Source organism: Podarcis vaucheri (genome assembly GCF_965113315.1).
Source record: "Podarcis vaucheri genome assembly, chromosome: Z".
NCBI lineage: Eukaryota > Metazoa > Chordata > Lepidosauria > Squamata > Lacertidae > Podarcis > Podarcis vaucheri.
Window position 1 is genome coordinate 615,851 of NC_138758.1, and position 16,896 is coordinate 632,746.

Below are 16,896 nucleotides of genomic sequence, written 5' to 3' on the forward strand. Positions count from 1 at the left end.
CTGGGGCAGCGCTTTGGGGGTCTTAAGTGGGGCTGACTTTGTCCCCACGTTGAATCAACAAAGGAGTGCTACCTGCTGTGTTATTTTTGGTGGTGTTTTCAAGACCTGTCCATTTCCGCAAGGTTCTGATGTTTAAAGGAACCAAGCATAGGAAGGACGAAGATAATGAGAGACTGTACAATTTCTATATACAGTGGTACCTTGGTTCTCAAACTGAATCCATTCCGGAAGTCTGTTCCGAAACCAAAGCATTCCAAAACCCAGGTGCACTTTCCCATAGAGAGGAATGCAAAACGGATTAATCCGTTCCAGACTTTGAAAAACAACCCCTAAAACAGCCATTTCACATGCATTTTACTATCTAATGCAGAGATGGCCCAACTTGGCCCTCCAGATGTTTTGGGACTACAACTCTCTGGGCCCTGTAGGATCTGATTTTTTTCCGCAGGGCCTGTAAGACAGAGTTGTTCCGCCTGGCCTTTGGCTTGGAGCCAATTTGACTCCCTCCCCCTCTTTCTTTTTTATTTTCCTTTCTCCTCCTGTGATGAGGCTGCATTTTAATATTTTAATGTTTCAATATTTTAATGTTGTATTTTAATCTTGTTTTTAAGTTGTATTCATTCAACTTGTTTTTATTGTTGCTTGTTAGCTGCCCTGAGCCCAGCCTTGGCTGGGGAGGGCAGGGTATAAATAAAAATTATTATTATTATTATTATTATTATTATTATTATCCCTAGCTAACAGGACCAGTGGTCAGGGATGATGGGAATTGTAGTCCCAAAACATCTGGAGGGCCAAGTTTGGCCATGCCTGATCTAACGAGACTATTGATCCATAAAATGAAAGCAATCATTAATGTTCTGTAGTATAAAAGAAATAAGACAGTATCGTAGATGATAAAAATTAAAATATTATTTTTCTGACCTGAACTAATGATAGTCATTGTTTGGATGGGATGCTCTGATGCATTTCTGCATCAGTCACACAATCAATCAGTCATAAAACGAAAAAACAAGCCACAGTCACAAAAATGAAAAAGCCACAAAAACGCAAAAAATAGCAAAAACAAAAGCACCAAATATTGCCTCAGAACATGGCAATCAGAAACAGAAGGATTTAATTATAATGCGGGGTGGGGGACTTGAATTATCTGTGTGGGTACAACAGGATGAAAAAAGCCTTAATTACCCAATGGGGGGGAACTTAAATTTGCTGCGCAAGGGTAAAACAGGATGAGAAACCTTAATTACAATTGTGGGGGGGACTTAAATTTGCTGCACAACAGTAAAAACAGAAGCTCAGGAACCCGTTCAGCTTCTGAGGCAAAGTTCGAAAACCGGAACTCCCCCTTCCGGGCTTGTAGCCTTCAGGTTCCAAGTTGTTCTCAAACTAAGCTGCTCAAGAACCGAGGCCCGACTGTATATGATCTTTTGACATTGCCATTTCCTCTTTTGGGGACTGACCCGATGCGTTTAATTTCCAGGACTTGTACTGTGTGCGTAGTGACCTGGGGAATCTGCTCAAAGCCCTGGGTCGCTTGGAAGAAGCCAAGGTAGGTGTTCTGTAGAATGAGTTTTAAAACATCAGTCTTTTGAGAATGTGAACGCTTGCGCCAAGTCTTCGATGCTCCGCTGACCTGCGAGACTCCCGAGAAATGGCTGAGAAGCCGAAGGCCTTGAATTCCCCCAGCGTAGTTGCGGGGCCAGATCTGGCAAGCCCCCGTTAATACTTGGTTTTAAGACGTTGAGTCTTGCCGCAGAACGAGACTACCCATTATTGTGATGTGACTCAGGGGCGTCACCATTCTCTGATCTGGAAAGAAACATTCCTTCCAAACTGAGGCTTGCCTGCTGACTTAGCCCGTGGTTCCTGTGAGAAGCAGGCGCTCTTCTAAAGTCCTTTGCGGCTTGTAAGTGGAGAAGAACCTTATCGAATGTTACCTTCTGAATATGGCATTGAAAAAAAGACGATTCTTTAAACTCCCCCCCCCCCCGTCTCCACAGTGGAAGAAAGGCTGGCAAGTAGTCCTGGTCCTGGTTTGCTTCCTTCGAACAATTTGTCTTTGTCCAAAGGGTCATGTGACGTGGCTGGTTTGCTCGGGAGATGAGCTGATCAAAGAAAAACGTGCGGCCGAGAGTGGGAAGGTGGCTTCTAGCAGTCCGGTTTCCAGCCGAGAATTCGAACCCCAAAACGGCTCTCCGCCAAGGGGGGCTTTCCAACGGGACCCAAAATTGCCTTGTTACAAGCCACCTTAACGCAGCTGCCGGGGCGCGGAGGAACGAGGAGTAGCTCCGGAGGTCCTTCGCTTCCAGCCCCATGCGCGTGCGTTTGAGTGGGGTGCGTCAACAGTGTAGCTTCCGACTGGTTGCCATTCTGGGCGGGGGGACGGACGGACGGACGAGAAAAGCCGATTTCCAGGAGAATCCGCTCTCGGGTTCTGGGAATGGACAAATTCCAAGCGCAGATTGGGCAGGCAGCCGCTCCAGGCAGCCCCATTGTGCCGACTCTAAATAGGGGCATCCAAATGCCTTCTCCAAAGCGCCAGGCGGACAGCTAACTCGAATCGCACGCCACCGCGGCTTCTAGCGTGACTGGTCACCAGCTGAGATACCGCGCCTGCCTTAGGTTGCTGACTTCTTTGTTTCAGAGCTCTGGAGAGACACGCCTAGCTTGAAAGTGTTATTCCGTTTTTCGCGAGAACTCCATTAAACCGGGGGGGGGGGGGATACATCTATATATATTCTGGACAAACGGCAATGTATTTCTTTGGCCATCAGTGCATTTGCAAGACCAAACCAGCACAGTCTTTACCACCTGAATTGAAATTCAATTGTTGCGGGAGTTTCGGAGCCTTTCTTCCAGTTTGCTGTTGCTCCCCATTAACCCCTTTCCCTTCTGCATGCCCCCCCCCGATACAGACCAACCGCCCCCCACCCATCCACCCCCCGTGTTAAGACGTACCCAGAGATTTTCGATTGCTTTGTTGGAACTTTTTACTAATGATCTTGTTTTATTTTCTCTCTCGTTTTTGGTTTTCCACCACTGATATTACATTTAGAAGGTTTCAGGTGGGGGAAACCTTTTCCATGCGTAAGGAGAGGGAGCTCGAGGGCTGGATCTAAAGCAGAAACTCTCCTCCTCCTCCTCTTCCAGGAAGGAACGCACCGAAAACTCACATGAGAAATATGGTAACGGGTTTGTAACTGCCACGACAAAAACCATTTGCTCCATGCCTGAATCTTCTGTCTTGTGGCTTCGGAAACTGCTTAAGTATTTTCTGTACGAGCGAGTAACGTTAGAGAGCAATTGATAGTCCTAGCCACGTTTCTTTCTGAGAAATAAACGTAAAAAAAGTACCTTAAGATTTAAAAGAGATAATTGGGAAAGGACTTAGTTAAAAGTATCTAACTCTTCCCGGTGGTTCATTTTTTATCCTTTTTCCTTCTTTGTTTGGATTGCAGCGTTCTGCTCTGCCGATGACGCGCTGTGGTCCTGCGGTAGCGCAAGGGCGGCGCAGCGGAAATGCGCACGGCGTGTGATGGGGCCCTTGTGAATGGTGGACTAGACGATTCATCTCCATGTGGGCGGCTCCTCTAGGCCTCTCGGCAAAATTGGGTTGCAATGCATTGAGGTTTTTGGCACAAATTTAAGACTCCCCACCCCCTGAGTTTCTGCATGGGCCTATCCGGCAGATGAATCAGTCTGGTTGGCCACTCATAGCACCCAGGGGCGTTGCGGCAATGCGCGGCAGTTGGCAGCGAGGGCGCAAGCGGCGTGCTGTTAGGGGCGCCGGCGACTTCTCGCGCTCGCATTGCAGGGACCGGGACCTTTGTGCAAAGCTGTCATTTGAGGTTGTGAAAGTAACATTCAGGTGTGTGTCCTGCACAGGTGAGTTCAGGGTTGGAGAGCCAAGTTTTTGCTCTTTAAAAAGAGAGACCGTGTCTTTCATGGTGTATTCTGGATCTTCTAATGTAATTTCTACTTACAGTAGTCCCTTGGTTCTGAAACGGAATCGGTTCCAAAACCAAGGATGCCGGCAAGGCTGAACCTTTAGGGAAGTTTTTAACGACCGGTTACCACGGTTCTCAAACTTCATTCGCTCTGGAAGTCAGTTTCAAAAGCGTTCCAAAACCAAGGCGTGCTTTCCCATGGAAAGGAATGCAAAATGGATTTGTCCGTTCCAGACTTTTACAAAAACAGCCATTGAACACGAATTCTGCTATGTAACAAGACCATTGATCCATAAAAAGAAAGCGATAGTGTACTGTTATATACAAGAAATAACAAAAGCACAAAATTAATTGCAAAAACCAAAGCGCCAAACTTAATCCATTCCGGAAGCCTGTTGGACTTCCAAAATGTTTGGAAACCAAGGCGCAGCTTCTGATTGGTGCAGGCGCCGCAGAAACAATCGCTGACATCTGGCTTCCAAGAAGCTCCAGAAACAGGAACGCTTCCTTCCAGGGTTTTGGCGTTTCGGAACCAAGGTGTTTGAGTAGCAGGGATTTTGTGACTCCCAAAAGGAAACCGCCTATCCATTAGGGCGGTTCATATTAACTTTTTTTTTTTTTTTGAAAATGCCTTTTCCAAAGGTATTTTCTTACTACGCTAGGGATTACAGTATATAGCTATATCTGAAATTTCATGCATATTAGTTAATATCTTGACCCATCTCCACTGAATTGACATTTCAGCCTTCACGATATATGAAAACGGCTATTTTCATGAAGGATGGTCCCTCGTTTAGTACCTTTGGAGAAGGCATTTTAAAAAAAAAAGTTTTTTTTGAACCGCCCTACTGAACACCCAATGCTTTTCAGTGGAGTAGGGTCAAGAACTGATAATGCATGAAATTTCAGAGATAGCTATATAATCCGTAGTGTAGTAAGATAAGATCTCTGCAGCAGACATTTTCCAAAATTTCTTTTTCATAAACTGCCCTATTGTCCATATGAACCTTTCTGTAAAAGAAGAATTAACCCTTCCTTCTGGGTTTTCGGCGTTTGAGTAGCAGGGATTTTGTGGCTCCCGAAATGAAACCTCCTCTTGTCCGTGTGAAGAGGATGCCAGTAAAAGTTGAGCCTTCCTGTAAAACAGCCTTTCTCAACCTTGGGTCCCCAGATGTTCTTGAACTACAACTCCCATCATCCCTGATCACAGGTCATGCTGGCTAGGAATTATGGGAGTTGTAGTCCAACAACATCTGGGGACCCAAGGTTGAGAAAGGCTATTGTAAAAGAAGAATTTGAAGCTTCCTTCTAGGTTTTCGGCGTTTGAGAACCAAGGCCCTGCTGTCATTTTGACAACTGGAGAATATTTGGGTGAGTCTGGCCCCAAGGTCATCTGACCTCAGCCAGGATGCTATCCAAACTGTGTCACAATCCAAACTGTTGCAATCCAAACGGCGGCGTATTGGAAGCCGATTGCGAGCAGGAAAGCAACTGCCCTGGCCTTGGCCAAGGAATTGCTTGCTAGGAAAGAATTGTTATATATCGAAGGGTCAGCATAACTGACAATGGTGGATTTGCACTTGGGTCCTGGTTTGCGCTGGCGCAGCATCACCCGCCAGCATGCTAGTTTTGGCGCCAGCGAGCGAGCCTCTACCGCAGGATCACTTTTGGCCGGTCAGAGGAGGGATACTAACTGGGACTTTTCTCTTGCTTTTCTTTTGTGCAAATACCCCCTTCCCCCTGTACCTACCTACCTCTCGACCCTCCCAAGGCCTGCTACCTGAAAGCCATCGAGACCCAACCCAACTTTGCTGTGGCGTGGAGTAACCTCGGCTGTGTGTTCAATGCGCAAGGGGAAATCTGGCTGGCGATTCATCACTTTGAGAAGGTAACTGTTACAGAGTTTCTGGGCTCTAGATGGGAAGGCCTGGAAAAATAATGATAATGATAACAATCCAATATAAGCCCCATTAATTGGGCTAGTAGCGTTCTCTCTTCTTCTGTTAAATAATGCTTTATTAATTTTTCATTAATCACAATCCAATATAAGCCCCATTAATTGGGCTAGTAGCATTCTCTCTTCTTCTTTTAAAGAATTTATTATTATTTTCATTCATAGCAATCTGATTTAAACCCTATTAATTGGGCAAGTGGCATTCTCTTTTTAAATTATTTTTTATTAATTTTTTCATTAATAAGCCAGTGTGGTGTAGTGGTTAAGAGCGGCAGTCACGTAATCTGGGGAACCGGGTTCGCGTCTCCGCTCCTCCACATGCAGCTGCTGGGTGACCTTGGGCCAGTCACACTTCTGTGAAGTCTCTCAGCCCCACTCACCTCACAGAGTGTTTGTTGTGGGGGAGGAAGGGAAAGGAGAATGTTAGCCGCTTTGAGACTCCTGAAGGGGAGTGAAAGGCGGGATATCAAATCCAAACTCTTCTTCTTCATTAATAACAATCAAATATAAGCCCCATTAATTGGGCTAGTAGCATTCTCTCTTCTTTTAAATATTTTTTTATCATTTATTTCATTAATAACCCGATCTAAGCCCCATTAATTGCGCAAGTAGCATTCTCCTTTGAAATTTTTTTTACTAATTTTTTTCATTCATAACAATCCAATCTAAGCCCCATTGGGCTAGTTGCATTCTTGCTGCCGTTGTTGCAGACATAAGAAGTCTTATACCTAGTGAGAAGGCTTCTGGCTTTTTGACAAATGTATTTTCAAACATTTTCTTTAAACTCATATATTATTTCCCAGAAAGCCTTGACCAATGTCACATAATAACAGATGCATATTAGTATATCGCTGCTTCGCAAGATGTTGCAGGGCTGAATGAAGTGGTTTGTAATAACACTGTCAAAATTGGATGCAATTTTTAAATATATACAGTGGTACCTCGTTTTACATACACTTCAGGTTATACACTCCGCTAACCCAGAAATCGTTGCTTCAGGATGAGAACAGAAATCGTGCTCTGGCGGCTCAACGGCAGCAGGAGGCCCCATTAGCTAAAGTTCAGGTTAAGAACAATTTCAGGTTAGCAAAGAAGGAAAACTACCCAAGACTTTCTTTTTAATGACGAAAAACTGTAATCTAATTGATGTTTGGAGACTTAGACATCTACTGGAGAAACAGTTTACATTTTATTCGGAACCAAATCAGTCAATGTCAAGAATAGATCAAATTTGGGTCTCGAACTCCAAGAATTCGGCAAATTGAAATTCAGCCAAGAGTAATTTCAGACCACAGTCCAATAAAATAGGAAATTAAAGGTTATGAAGAAAGATCATTTAGATGGAGAATTAACGATTACCTCTTGGATGATCAAAAAATCATACAAGAGGCGCAAAAGAAGTTGATGGAATATTTTATGGACAATGCCAATAAGTCAGGTAAATGGCTTGCATGGCAAATTAAGAAAAGAAAGGAACAAAACATAATCAACAAAATTATTGTGGATGGAGAAGAGATTGAGAACCCGAAAGGCATTAGAAAAGGATTCTTGGACTTTTATAATCATTTGTACAGCAACAGAGAAAAGAACAATTTGAAGAGAATAGAAAAATATTTAAAAGAAAAAAAGGTGCAAAAGATCCCGACAGAAAAGAAAGACAGACTGAATGCCCCAATTGAGAATGAGGAAATAATAGAGGTCATAAAAGAATTGAAAAAAAGGAAAGGCTCCAGGACCAGATGGATTTACAGCCAGTTATTACAAAGAATTGAGGCACACCCTGACGGTACCACTGAAAGAAGTTATGAATAATATTTTGAAGGGAAAAGATATTCCGGAAACTTGGAAAGAAGCCTTCATCACACTTATTCCCAAGCAAGATTCTGATTTAACACACGATCTCATTGTTGAACACAGACTATAAGATTTTTGCTGGAATATTAGCAAAAAGATTAAAAAAGGTATTGAGAGAATTTATTCACGATGTTCAAGCAGGGTTTCTTCCAGGCAGGCAGATGAAAGATAATGTGAGAAATATAATAAATGTTTTGGAATGTCTGTCTGCTAGGAATGAAAAACAAGCTATACTAATGTTTGTAGATGCGGAGAAGGCATTTGCTAATGTATCATGGGAATTTATGTTAAAAAATTTAGAATTTATGGAGGTGGGGAACGCTTTCTATAATGGAATAAGGGTGATTTATACAGAGCAAAGAGCTAAATTGATTGTGAATAATGTAATAACAGAAGAAGTGAAGATACGGAAAGGTATAAGACAGGGTTGTCCTCTCTCGCCACTGTTATTCATAATGGTTCTGGAAGTCCTCTTGAGTGCAATTAGATGAAATGAATTAATAAAAGGGGTGACAGTAGGTCAAAACGAATATAAAGTTAAAGCCTTTGGTGATGACCTGGTAATAACGATAGAAGATCCTTTAAAGAGTTTAAATGTGGTGTTAGAGGAGATGGAACAATTTGGCAAGGTGGCCGGGTTTATATTAAATAAGAAAAAAACCAAAGTAATGGTTAAGAATATGGACCAGAGTGTAATAGAAGTAATGCAACGAGAATCAGGGATTGAAGTGGCGAAGAAGGTAAAATATCTGGGAATATGGTTAACTCCAAGAAATATTGATTTATTTCAAAACAACTATATGTGGAACAGAATCAAAAAAGATTTGTAAGTTTGGGGAAGGATGAAACTTTCTTTTTGGGGTAGAATCTCAACGATCAAAATGAGTGTGCTTCCAAAGATGTTATTTTTGTTCCAAATGATTCCTATAATTAGGGGGACAACGACTTTCAAAGAGTGGCAAATTCAAGATATATCTGGCAGGGCAAAAAGCCAAGAATACAATTTAAGTTATTGACAGATGCAAAGGAAAGAGGAGGCTTTGCCCTGCCAGATTTGAAATTATATTATGAAGCGTCTTGTCTCTGCTGGTTAAGGGAATGGATAAAATTAAAAAACAATAAACTGTTAGATTTAGAAGGATTTGATAATAGGTTTGGATGGCACGCGTATTTATGGTTGGAGAAGAAGAAAAGTCACAAGGGTTTTGAGAATCACATTTTCAGGAGCTCCATAATAGAAATATGGGATAGTTATAAAAATATATTAGAACCCAAAGTTCCACACTGGTTGTCTCCATTAGAGGTTATGAGTGTAAAGAAAATCAATATGAGAGGGAATTGGATCACTTATGGAGAGCTAATAATTAAAGAAGGGGGGAAATGGAAAATGAAGCCATATGAACAAGTAAAAGAACGTGTTTGATTGGTTGCATTATTTTCAGGTAAATGAAATGTTTAAAAAGGATTTAAAAGAGAGTGGATATACGGAAAAAATTAAAATTTCAAATAGAGATAATAAACAATGATTATAAGATATTGTCAAAAATGTATAAAATGATGTTGGATTGGCAAACAAAGGACGAGGAGGTAAAGTCGGTTATGATACATTGGGCCAGAGACTTTGGTTATAATATACAATTGCTGACTGGGGAAAAATATGAAATGAAAATATGAAATTTACTGCATGTACGGCGTTAAAGGAAAATATTATGAAAATGGTGTATAGATGGTACATAACACCGATTAAGTTAGCAAAAATGTTCAAAACATGTGATAAGTGTTGGAAATGTAAAGAAAAAGAAGGATCTTTTTTCCATATGTGGTGGGAATGTAAGAAGGTAAAGCGTTTCTGGGAAATGATATATAATGAGTTGAAGAAGATGCTTGAATACACATTTGTAGGGAAACCAGAAGCCTTTTTGTTAGGAATAACTGGAAGAGAGATAAATAGAAAGGATTACAAACTTTTCCAATACGCAGTAACAGCGGCAAGAATATTAATGGCCCAAAAATGGAAACAAGAGGAGCTACCGACCCTTGAAGAGTGGAGAATGAAACTTATGGACTATGCAGAACTGGATAAACTGACTGGGAAGATTAGATATCAATGGGATCACAAGTTCATCGAGGACTGGGGAAAGTTTACAGATTATCGGAAAAGCATATGTGATGAACAGACAACGCTAGTGGGATTTAAAGAGGCTTTGTGAAAGTTAAAGATGTATTGTAAAAAAGAAATAGAACTGAAAGGATAATGTTAAATGGCAATATAAATTTAGAGAATGCATAAAAATAGAAAATATGGATGATTGGTGGAAAAGCTGGTGGAAGTCCAAAAAGTTGAAATTTGTGAATACTGTTTGGGATGGCGAATTTGTAAAAGGAAAATTTAATAAAAATTATTATTATTATTTTAAAAAAAGAACAATTTCAGGTTAAGAACAGACCTCCGGAACGAATTTAGTACTTAACCCAAGTTACCACTGTATAATATTTTTTTAGTTTTCACAAAAAACCAAATCATTAAATTAAATAATATTTTTTTAAAAAAACAACTGTATACACAATCAATGTTAATCCCACATTATGGGATTATTTGACTTGCCTCCCCTGGTTCCTTTGTATTATCATTCATTATCATCACTGGAGAGCCAGTGTGGTGTAGTGGTTAAGAGCGGTAGACTCATAATCTGGGGAACCGGGTTCGTGTCTCCGCTCCTCCACCTGCAGCTGCTGGGTGACCTTGGGCCAGTCACACTTCTCTGAAGTCTCTCAGCCCCACTCACCTCACAGAGTGTTTGTTGTGGGGGAGGAAGGGAAAGGAGAATGTTAGCCGCTTTGAGATTCCTTAAAGGGAGTGAAAGGCGGGATATCAAATCCAAACTCTTCTTCTTCTTCAATAAAATCATCATCACTAATTTAAGGTTATCAGATTTTTTTTCAATGAGTCCGGGGATACTTTTCAACTTAAATAGATTTTGTATGGGGACTGATTTGTAAATCCGGGGACTGTCCTTACTTTAAATTTAACCATTACAGGTGAGTTTTTTTAAAAAATTAATCCTGCTAATGTATTAACCTGTGTGCACTGCTTTTGTCAATATGCAATAAACGTTTCCCATTCTTTTTTATATTAAAACTGGAGGCATTTTTTCAGCTGCAATGGGCCTCCGGTGTCCTGTTAGTACCATTAGGTGGTGCCATTTCTCATACAGTTGATATTCCTTGCATAGATAGATAGATTAGATAGATGATAGGTAGTTAGGTTAGATTAGATTAGATTAGATAGATTAGGTAGGTAGATTAGATCATAGAATCATATAGTTGGAAGAGACCACAAGGGCCATCGAGTCCAACCCCCTGCCAAGCAGGAAGCACCATCAGAGGACTCCTGACATGTGGTTGTCAAGCCTCTGCTTAAAGACCTCCAAAGTAGGAGACTCCACCACACTCCTTGGCAGCAAATTCCACTGTCAGACAGCTCTTACTGTCAGGAAGTTCTTCCTAATGTTTAGGTGGAATCTTCTTTCTTGTAGTTTGAATCCATTGCTCCGTGTCCGCTTCTCTGGAGCAGCAGAAAACAACCTTTCTCCCTCCTCTATGTGACATCCTTTTATATATTTGAACATGGCTATCATATCACCCCTTAACCTCCTCTTCTCCAGGCTAAACATGCCCAGCTCCCTTAGCCGTTCCTCATAAGGCATCGTTTCCAGGCCTTTGACCATTTTGGTTGCCCTCCTCTGGACACGTTCCAGTTTGTCAGGGTCCTTCTTGAATTGTGGTGCCCAGAACTGGACACAGTACTCCAGGTGTGGTCTGACCAGAGCAGAATACAGTGGCACTATTACTTCCCTTGATCTAGGTGCTATACTCCTATTGATGCAGCCCAGAATTTCATTGGCTTTTTTAGCTGCCACGTCACACTTTTGGCTCATGTCAAGTTTGTGGTCAACCAAGACTCCTAGATCCTTTTCACATGTACTGCTCTCAAGCTAGATGTCACCCATCTTGTATTTGTGCCTCTCATTTTTTTTGCCCAAGTGCAATACTTTACATTTCTCCCTGTTAAAATTCATCTTGTTGGTTTTTGCCCAGTTCTCTAATCTGTCAAGGTCGTTTTGAAGTGTGATCCTGTCCTCTGGGGTGTTAGCCACCCCTCCCAGTTTGGTGTCATCTGCAAATTTGATCAGGATGCCCTTGAGTCCATCATCCAAGTCGTTGATAAAGATGTTGAATAAGACAGAACCCTGTGGCACCCCACTAGTCACTCTTCTCCAGGATGAAGAGGAACCATTGATGAGCACCCTTTGGGTTCGGTCAGTCAGCCAGTTACAAATCCACTGAGTGGTAGCATAGTCAAGACCGCATTTTGCCAGCTTCTTTACAAGAATATCATGGGGCACCTTGTCGAATGCCTTGCTGAAATCAAGGTAGGCTACATCCACTGCGTTCCCTTCATCTACCAGGCTTGTAATTCTGTCAAAAAACGAGATCAGGTTAGTCTGACATGACTTATTTTTCAGAAATCCATGCTGACTATTGGTGATCACAGCATTCCTTTCTAGGTGCTCACAGACTGTTTGCTTAATGATCTGCTCCAGAATCTTCCCTGGTATTGATGCCAGACTGACTGGGCGGTAATTATTTGGGTCATCTCTTTTCCCCTTTTTGAAAATAGGGACAACATTTGCCCGCCTCCATTCTGCCGGCACTTCGCCTGTTCTCCAGGAATTCTCAAAGATGACTGCCAGCGGTTCTGAGATCGCATCTGCCAGTTCTTTTAATACTCTTGGATGCAGTTCATCTGGCCCTGGAGACTTGAATACATCTACACTAGCCAAGTATTCTTGTACTATCTCCTTAGTTATTCTGGGCTGTGTTTCCTTTGCTGAATCATTGGCTCCAAATTCTTCAGGTCGGGCATAGTTTTCTTTATCGGAGAAGACTGAGGCAAAGAAGGCATTGAGGAGTTCAGCCCTTTCTGTGTCCCCTGTTTGCATTTCACCATCTTCTCCTCCGAGTGACCCCACTGTTTCTTTGTTCTTCCTTTTGCTACGAACATACCCATAAAAGCCTTTTTTGTTGCTTTTAACCTCTCTAGCAAGCCTGAGTTCATTCTGTGCTTTAGCTTTTCTGACTTTGTGTCTACACGTGCTAGCTATTTGTTTGAATTCCTCTTTGGTGGTTTCCCCCCTTTTCCATTTTTTGTACACATCCTTTTTTAATCTTAACTCAGTTAAAAGTTCTTTAGATAGCCACCCTGGCTTCTTTAGGCACCTTCCATGTTTCCGTCTCATTGGTATTGCCTGACGTTGTGCTTTTACTATCTCCCTCTTAACAAACTCCCAGCCATCATGAACTCCCTGTCCTTTTAGTATTACTGTCCATGGGATCTCACCCAGCACTTCCCTAAGTTTTATGAAGTCAGCTTTCTTAAAGTCAAGAAATTGAGTCCTAGTATGCTTGGCTGCTCCTTTCCGCTGTATGGTAAACTTCAGAAGAGCATGATCACTCGCGCCTAATGATCCTTCCACTTCTACCCCACTAACCAGGTCATCAACATTGGTTAGGACCAGATCTAAAATGGCTGTTCCTCTTGTTGCTTCTCCCACTTTCTGGACAATGAAGTTGTCTGCAAGGCCAGTGAGGAATCTGTTTGACCTTATGCTCTTGGCTGAGTTTGACATCCAACAAATATCCGGGTAATTGAAGTCCCCCATTACTACTATCTCCCTTCCTTTTGCATGCTTGGCCATCTGTTCCAGGAAGGCATCATCTATGTCCTCCGTTTGGCTTGGGGATCTATAGTAAACTCCCACAATGAGGTCTCTGTTATTCTTCTCTCCCTTAATTTTGACCCAAATGCTCTCACTTTGGCTTTGAGGATCTAAATCTTGGATCTCTTCACAGATATACACATCCCTGACATATAACGCCACTCCTCCTTTCTTGTCTGGTCTGTTTCTCTGAAATAAATTGTATCCCCCCATTATTACATTCCAATCGTGGGACTTATCCCACCAGGTTTCAGTGATGCCTATTATGTCATATTTAGTTTGCCGTACCAAGAGCTCAAGCTCATCTTGTTTATTTCCCATGCTTTGCACATTAGTGTACAGACATTGAAGTCCATTAATCATTCCCCCGTGTCTCTTATTTAAGGATTTTTCCCTCCCATCACTAGGTCTGCATGCTGTTTGCTCCATTTGGTCTATGACATTTGGATGATCATCTTCATTAATTGATAGACTCCTACCTTCAGGAGCACTGTCTCCCTCCCCCACATTAGTCAGTTTAAAGCCCTCCTGATGAGGTTTCTGAGATTTTTGGCAAAAACATTTCTCCCAACCGTTGTGAGGTGCAGCCCATCGCTTGCCAGAAGTCCATCTTCAAGAAACTGCAGTCCGTGATCTAAGAATCCAAACCGTTCCTGTTTACACCATTTGCGAAGCCAGCTGTTCACTTCCACTATTTCCCCCTCTCTCCCTGGGCCACATCGTTCAACTGGGAGGACAGATGAGATGACAATTTGTGCATTTAATTGCTTCAATTTCCTGCCGAGAGCCTCATAGTCTCTTTTGATCTTCTGGAGGCTTTTGCTTGCAGTGTCATTGGTTCCCACATGAACCAAGAGGAAGGGGTATTTGTCAGTGGGTTTTATGATTCCTTGCAGTCGTTCAGTTACATCTTGGATCTTAGCCCCGGGGAGACAGCACACTTCCCGAGACATCTTGTCAGGCCCACAGATCACTGCTTCTGTTCCCCTCAGTAGGGAATCCCCTATCACTACACGCCTCCTCTTAGGTTTGGTCGGGGTTCTTCCGTGAGCTGTCCGTTCCAAGGTCGCCTGCACATTCCCTGAGGACTGACTTTGCTGCTCGTCTTCATATACCTGATCGACTGTAATGAGGGAGAGATCCTCAAATGGAGTCTGCTCTTCGTCTTCCATGCTAGGGGAGAGGACCTCAAAGCGATTGTGTATTTCTAAACAATCAGAGCGAACCCTGGGCCTCCTACTTCTTTGAGTCTCGTTTCTCCATACATCTGGTTCCTGTGTTGGTGAACTAGCCTCCTTCTCGGGGGAGTTCCCTGTCTCCTCCTTGGTAGATAGATACATACATAAGAAAGGTTGGTAGATGGATAGATAGATTAGATAGATAGATAGATAGATAGATAGGGTAGGTAGATAGATTCAGGCATGGCCAAACCTGGCCCTCCAGCTGTTTTGGGACTACAACTCACATTGTCCCTGACCACTAGTCCTGTTAGGTAGGGATGATGGGGGTTGGAGGGCCAAGTTGGGCCACACCTAGATTAGATGGTAGGCAGGTAGATAGATTTGATAGATAGGGTAGGTAGGTAGATAGATAGATAGATAGATAGATAGATAGATAAGAAAAGTAGGCAAGTAGATAGATAATAAGATAAAGTCGGTAGATAGATAAGGTAGGTAGGAGGCAGCCTAGGTCAAAGTTGACCCACTTATTTAAAAGTAACCATGCTGTTATACAGTGGTACCTCTGGATGCGAACGGGATCCGTTCCGGGGCCCCATTCGCATCCTGAAGCGAACATGCTCGGGTCACAATTTGCTGCTTCCGTGGATGCATGTGGCATCATTTTGAGCGTCTGTACGTGCGCAAGCTGCAAATCCCGAAAGTAACGCGCTCTATTACTTCTAGGTCGCCATGGAGCACAACCCGAAAATGCTTAACCCGAAGCTACTTCAACCTGAGGTATGACTGTATTAGTAACAAAAATCTATTATTTTAAATATTTTCAGGCGGTGACCCTGGACCCCAACTTCCTGGATGCTTACATTAATCTGGGGAACGTCTTGAAGGAGGCGCGTATATTTGACAGGTAAGCAAGTAGGCATAGAGCTTATATTCTCTTTTTTATATAAATGGTTTTTATTGGTTTTGCGTATAATCACATTACGTCTTATATTCTCAGTTTAGTGGTTGCATCCATACCCAAACTAACTCCCATTGTTGCCTAGAGGGTTGATTTTATTTAAAGCAAATTGATTTAAATCCCAAATCCATAAGACTTGGTTTAAATCCCCCTTTTACCGGAAGGTTCAGCCTTGCTGGCATCCTCTTAATATTGACAATCCGAGGCAGGTTTCCTTTTTGGAATCCTAACTTCAGAGTCTTTTCTACAGTTATATCAGAATGATTTGGTTCTGCTATATACAGCCCGATTGTGACGAAATGATGGTGAGCTTTAATAAGTGAACACTTTTTATTTGAACAACTTTTCTGCTGTACTTGATTGGAAGGGGAAAAGAAACATTTCCTTCATAACAATTTAAGCAATTTATTTCACTAAAACAGTAACATGGTAGCATATGTATCCATGTTGCTTAACTGATGTGCTGAAACATTTTTCCCCCAAGAAAAACTTGGACTGAGTTTTCGCACACATGAAAAACTTAAAACAAATAATTCTTTCCTGAATTATTTATTTATTTATTTATTTATTTCTACCCCGCTCTCACTGGCCAGGCCCGGGCTCAGGGCGGCTAACACCAAATATAAATTACAATAAAATATAATAGGAAAAAACCCCAGTTAATTAAAATACGGCTTAAAATACTGCTTAAAATGCAGCCTCATCAAGACTATAAAGGGAGGAAACATCAGCTATTCACCCAAGCCAGCTATCCATGCTGGTCCTACATGGGCCAGCAAAAAAGCCACGGGAAAATTTATATACCAAATCCCATATAGGGTGTCAGAGTGAGTCTAAGCATAGAGCGAGTTAAAATAATCAAGCCTGGAGGTGACCATTGCATGGATCACTGGCCAGATCAGGGCGAGAAAGGTAAGGAACCAATTCCTTAATACGGCGGAGATGGAAAAATGCCACCTTTGCTGTGGCTGCAACCTGCGCCTCCATGGAAAGAGAGGCATCAAAGGTTACACCCAAGCTCTTGACAGAAGGCTCTGGCACTAATTGTGCCCCCGCAAGAGATGGGAGTTGGCCCCCCAACCCCATGTTGTCCTGACCCAGCCAGAGGACCTCTGTCTTCGAAGGATTTAACTTCAACTGGCTCCCACGCAGCCACCCAGCCACGGCTTCCAAGCATCTGGTCAGTGTGTCTGGGGCCGAGTCAGGGCGGCCGCCCATT

General features: G+C 42.4%; 1 protein-coding gene across 3 annotated transcripts in view; it reads left to right on the forward strand.

Moving 5' to 3' along the window:
• Nucleotides 1-16,896, forward strand: part of LOC309523538 (UDP-N-acetylglucosamine--peptide N-acetylglucosaminyltransferase 110 kDa subunit) — an 80,273-nt gene that overhangs the window by 23,222 nt on the left and 40,155 nt on the right. For 2 of the 3 annotated variants that reach the window (XM_082207382.1, XM_082207383.1), the window contains exons 4-6: nt 1,484-1,552; nt 5,722-5,838; nt 15,544-15,623. In XM_082207382.1, coding sequence (XP_082063508.1) covers nt 1,484-1,552; nt 5,722-5,838; nt 15,544-15,623 — 266 coding nt within the window. Of the gene's footprint in view, nt 1-1,483; nt 1,553-5,721; nt 5,839-15,141; nt 15,162-15,496; nt 15,624-16,896 lie in introns of those variants that run through there. The other variant, XM_082207384.1, reaches the window with a different exon arrangement.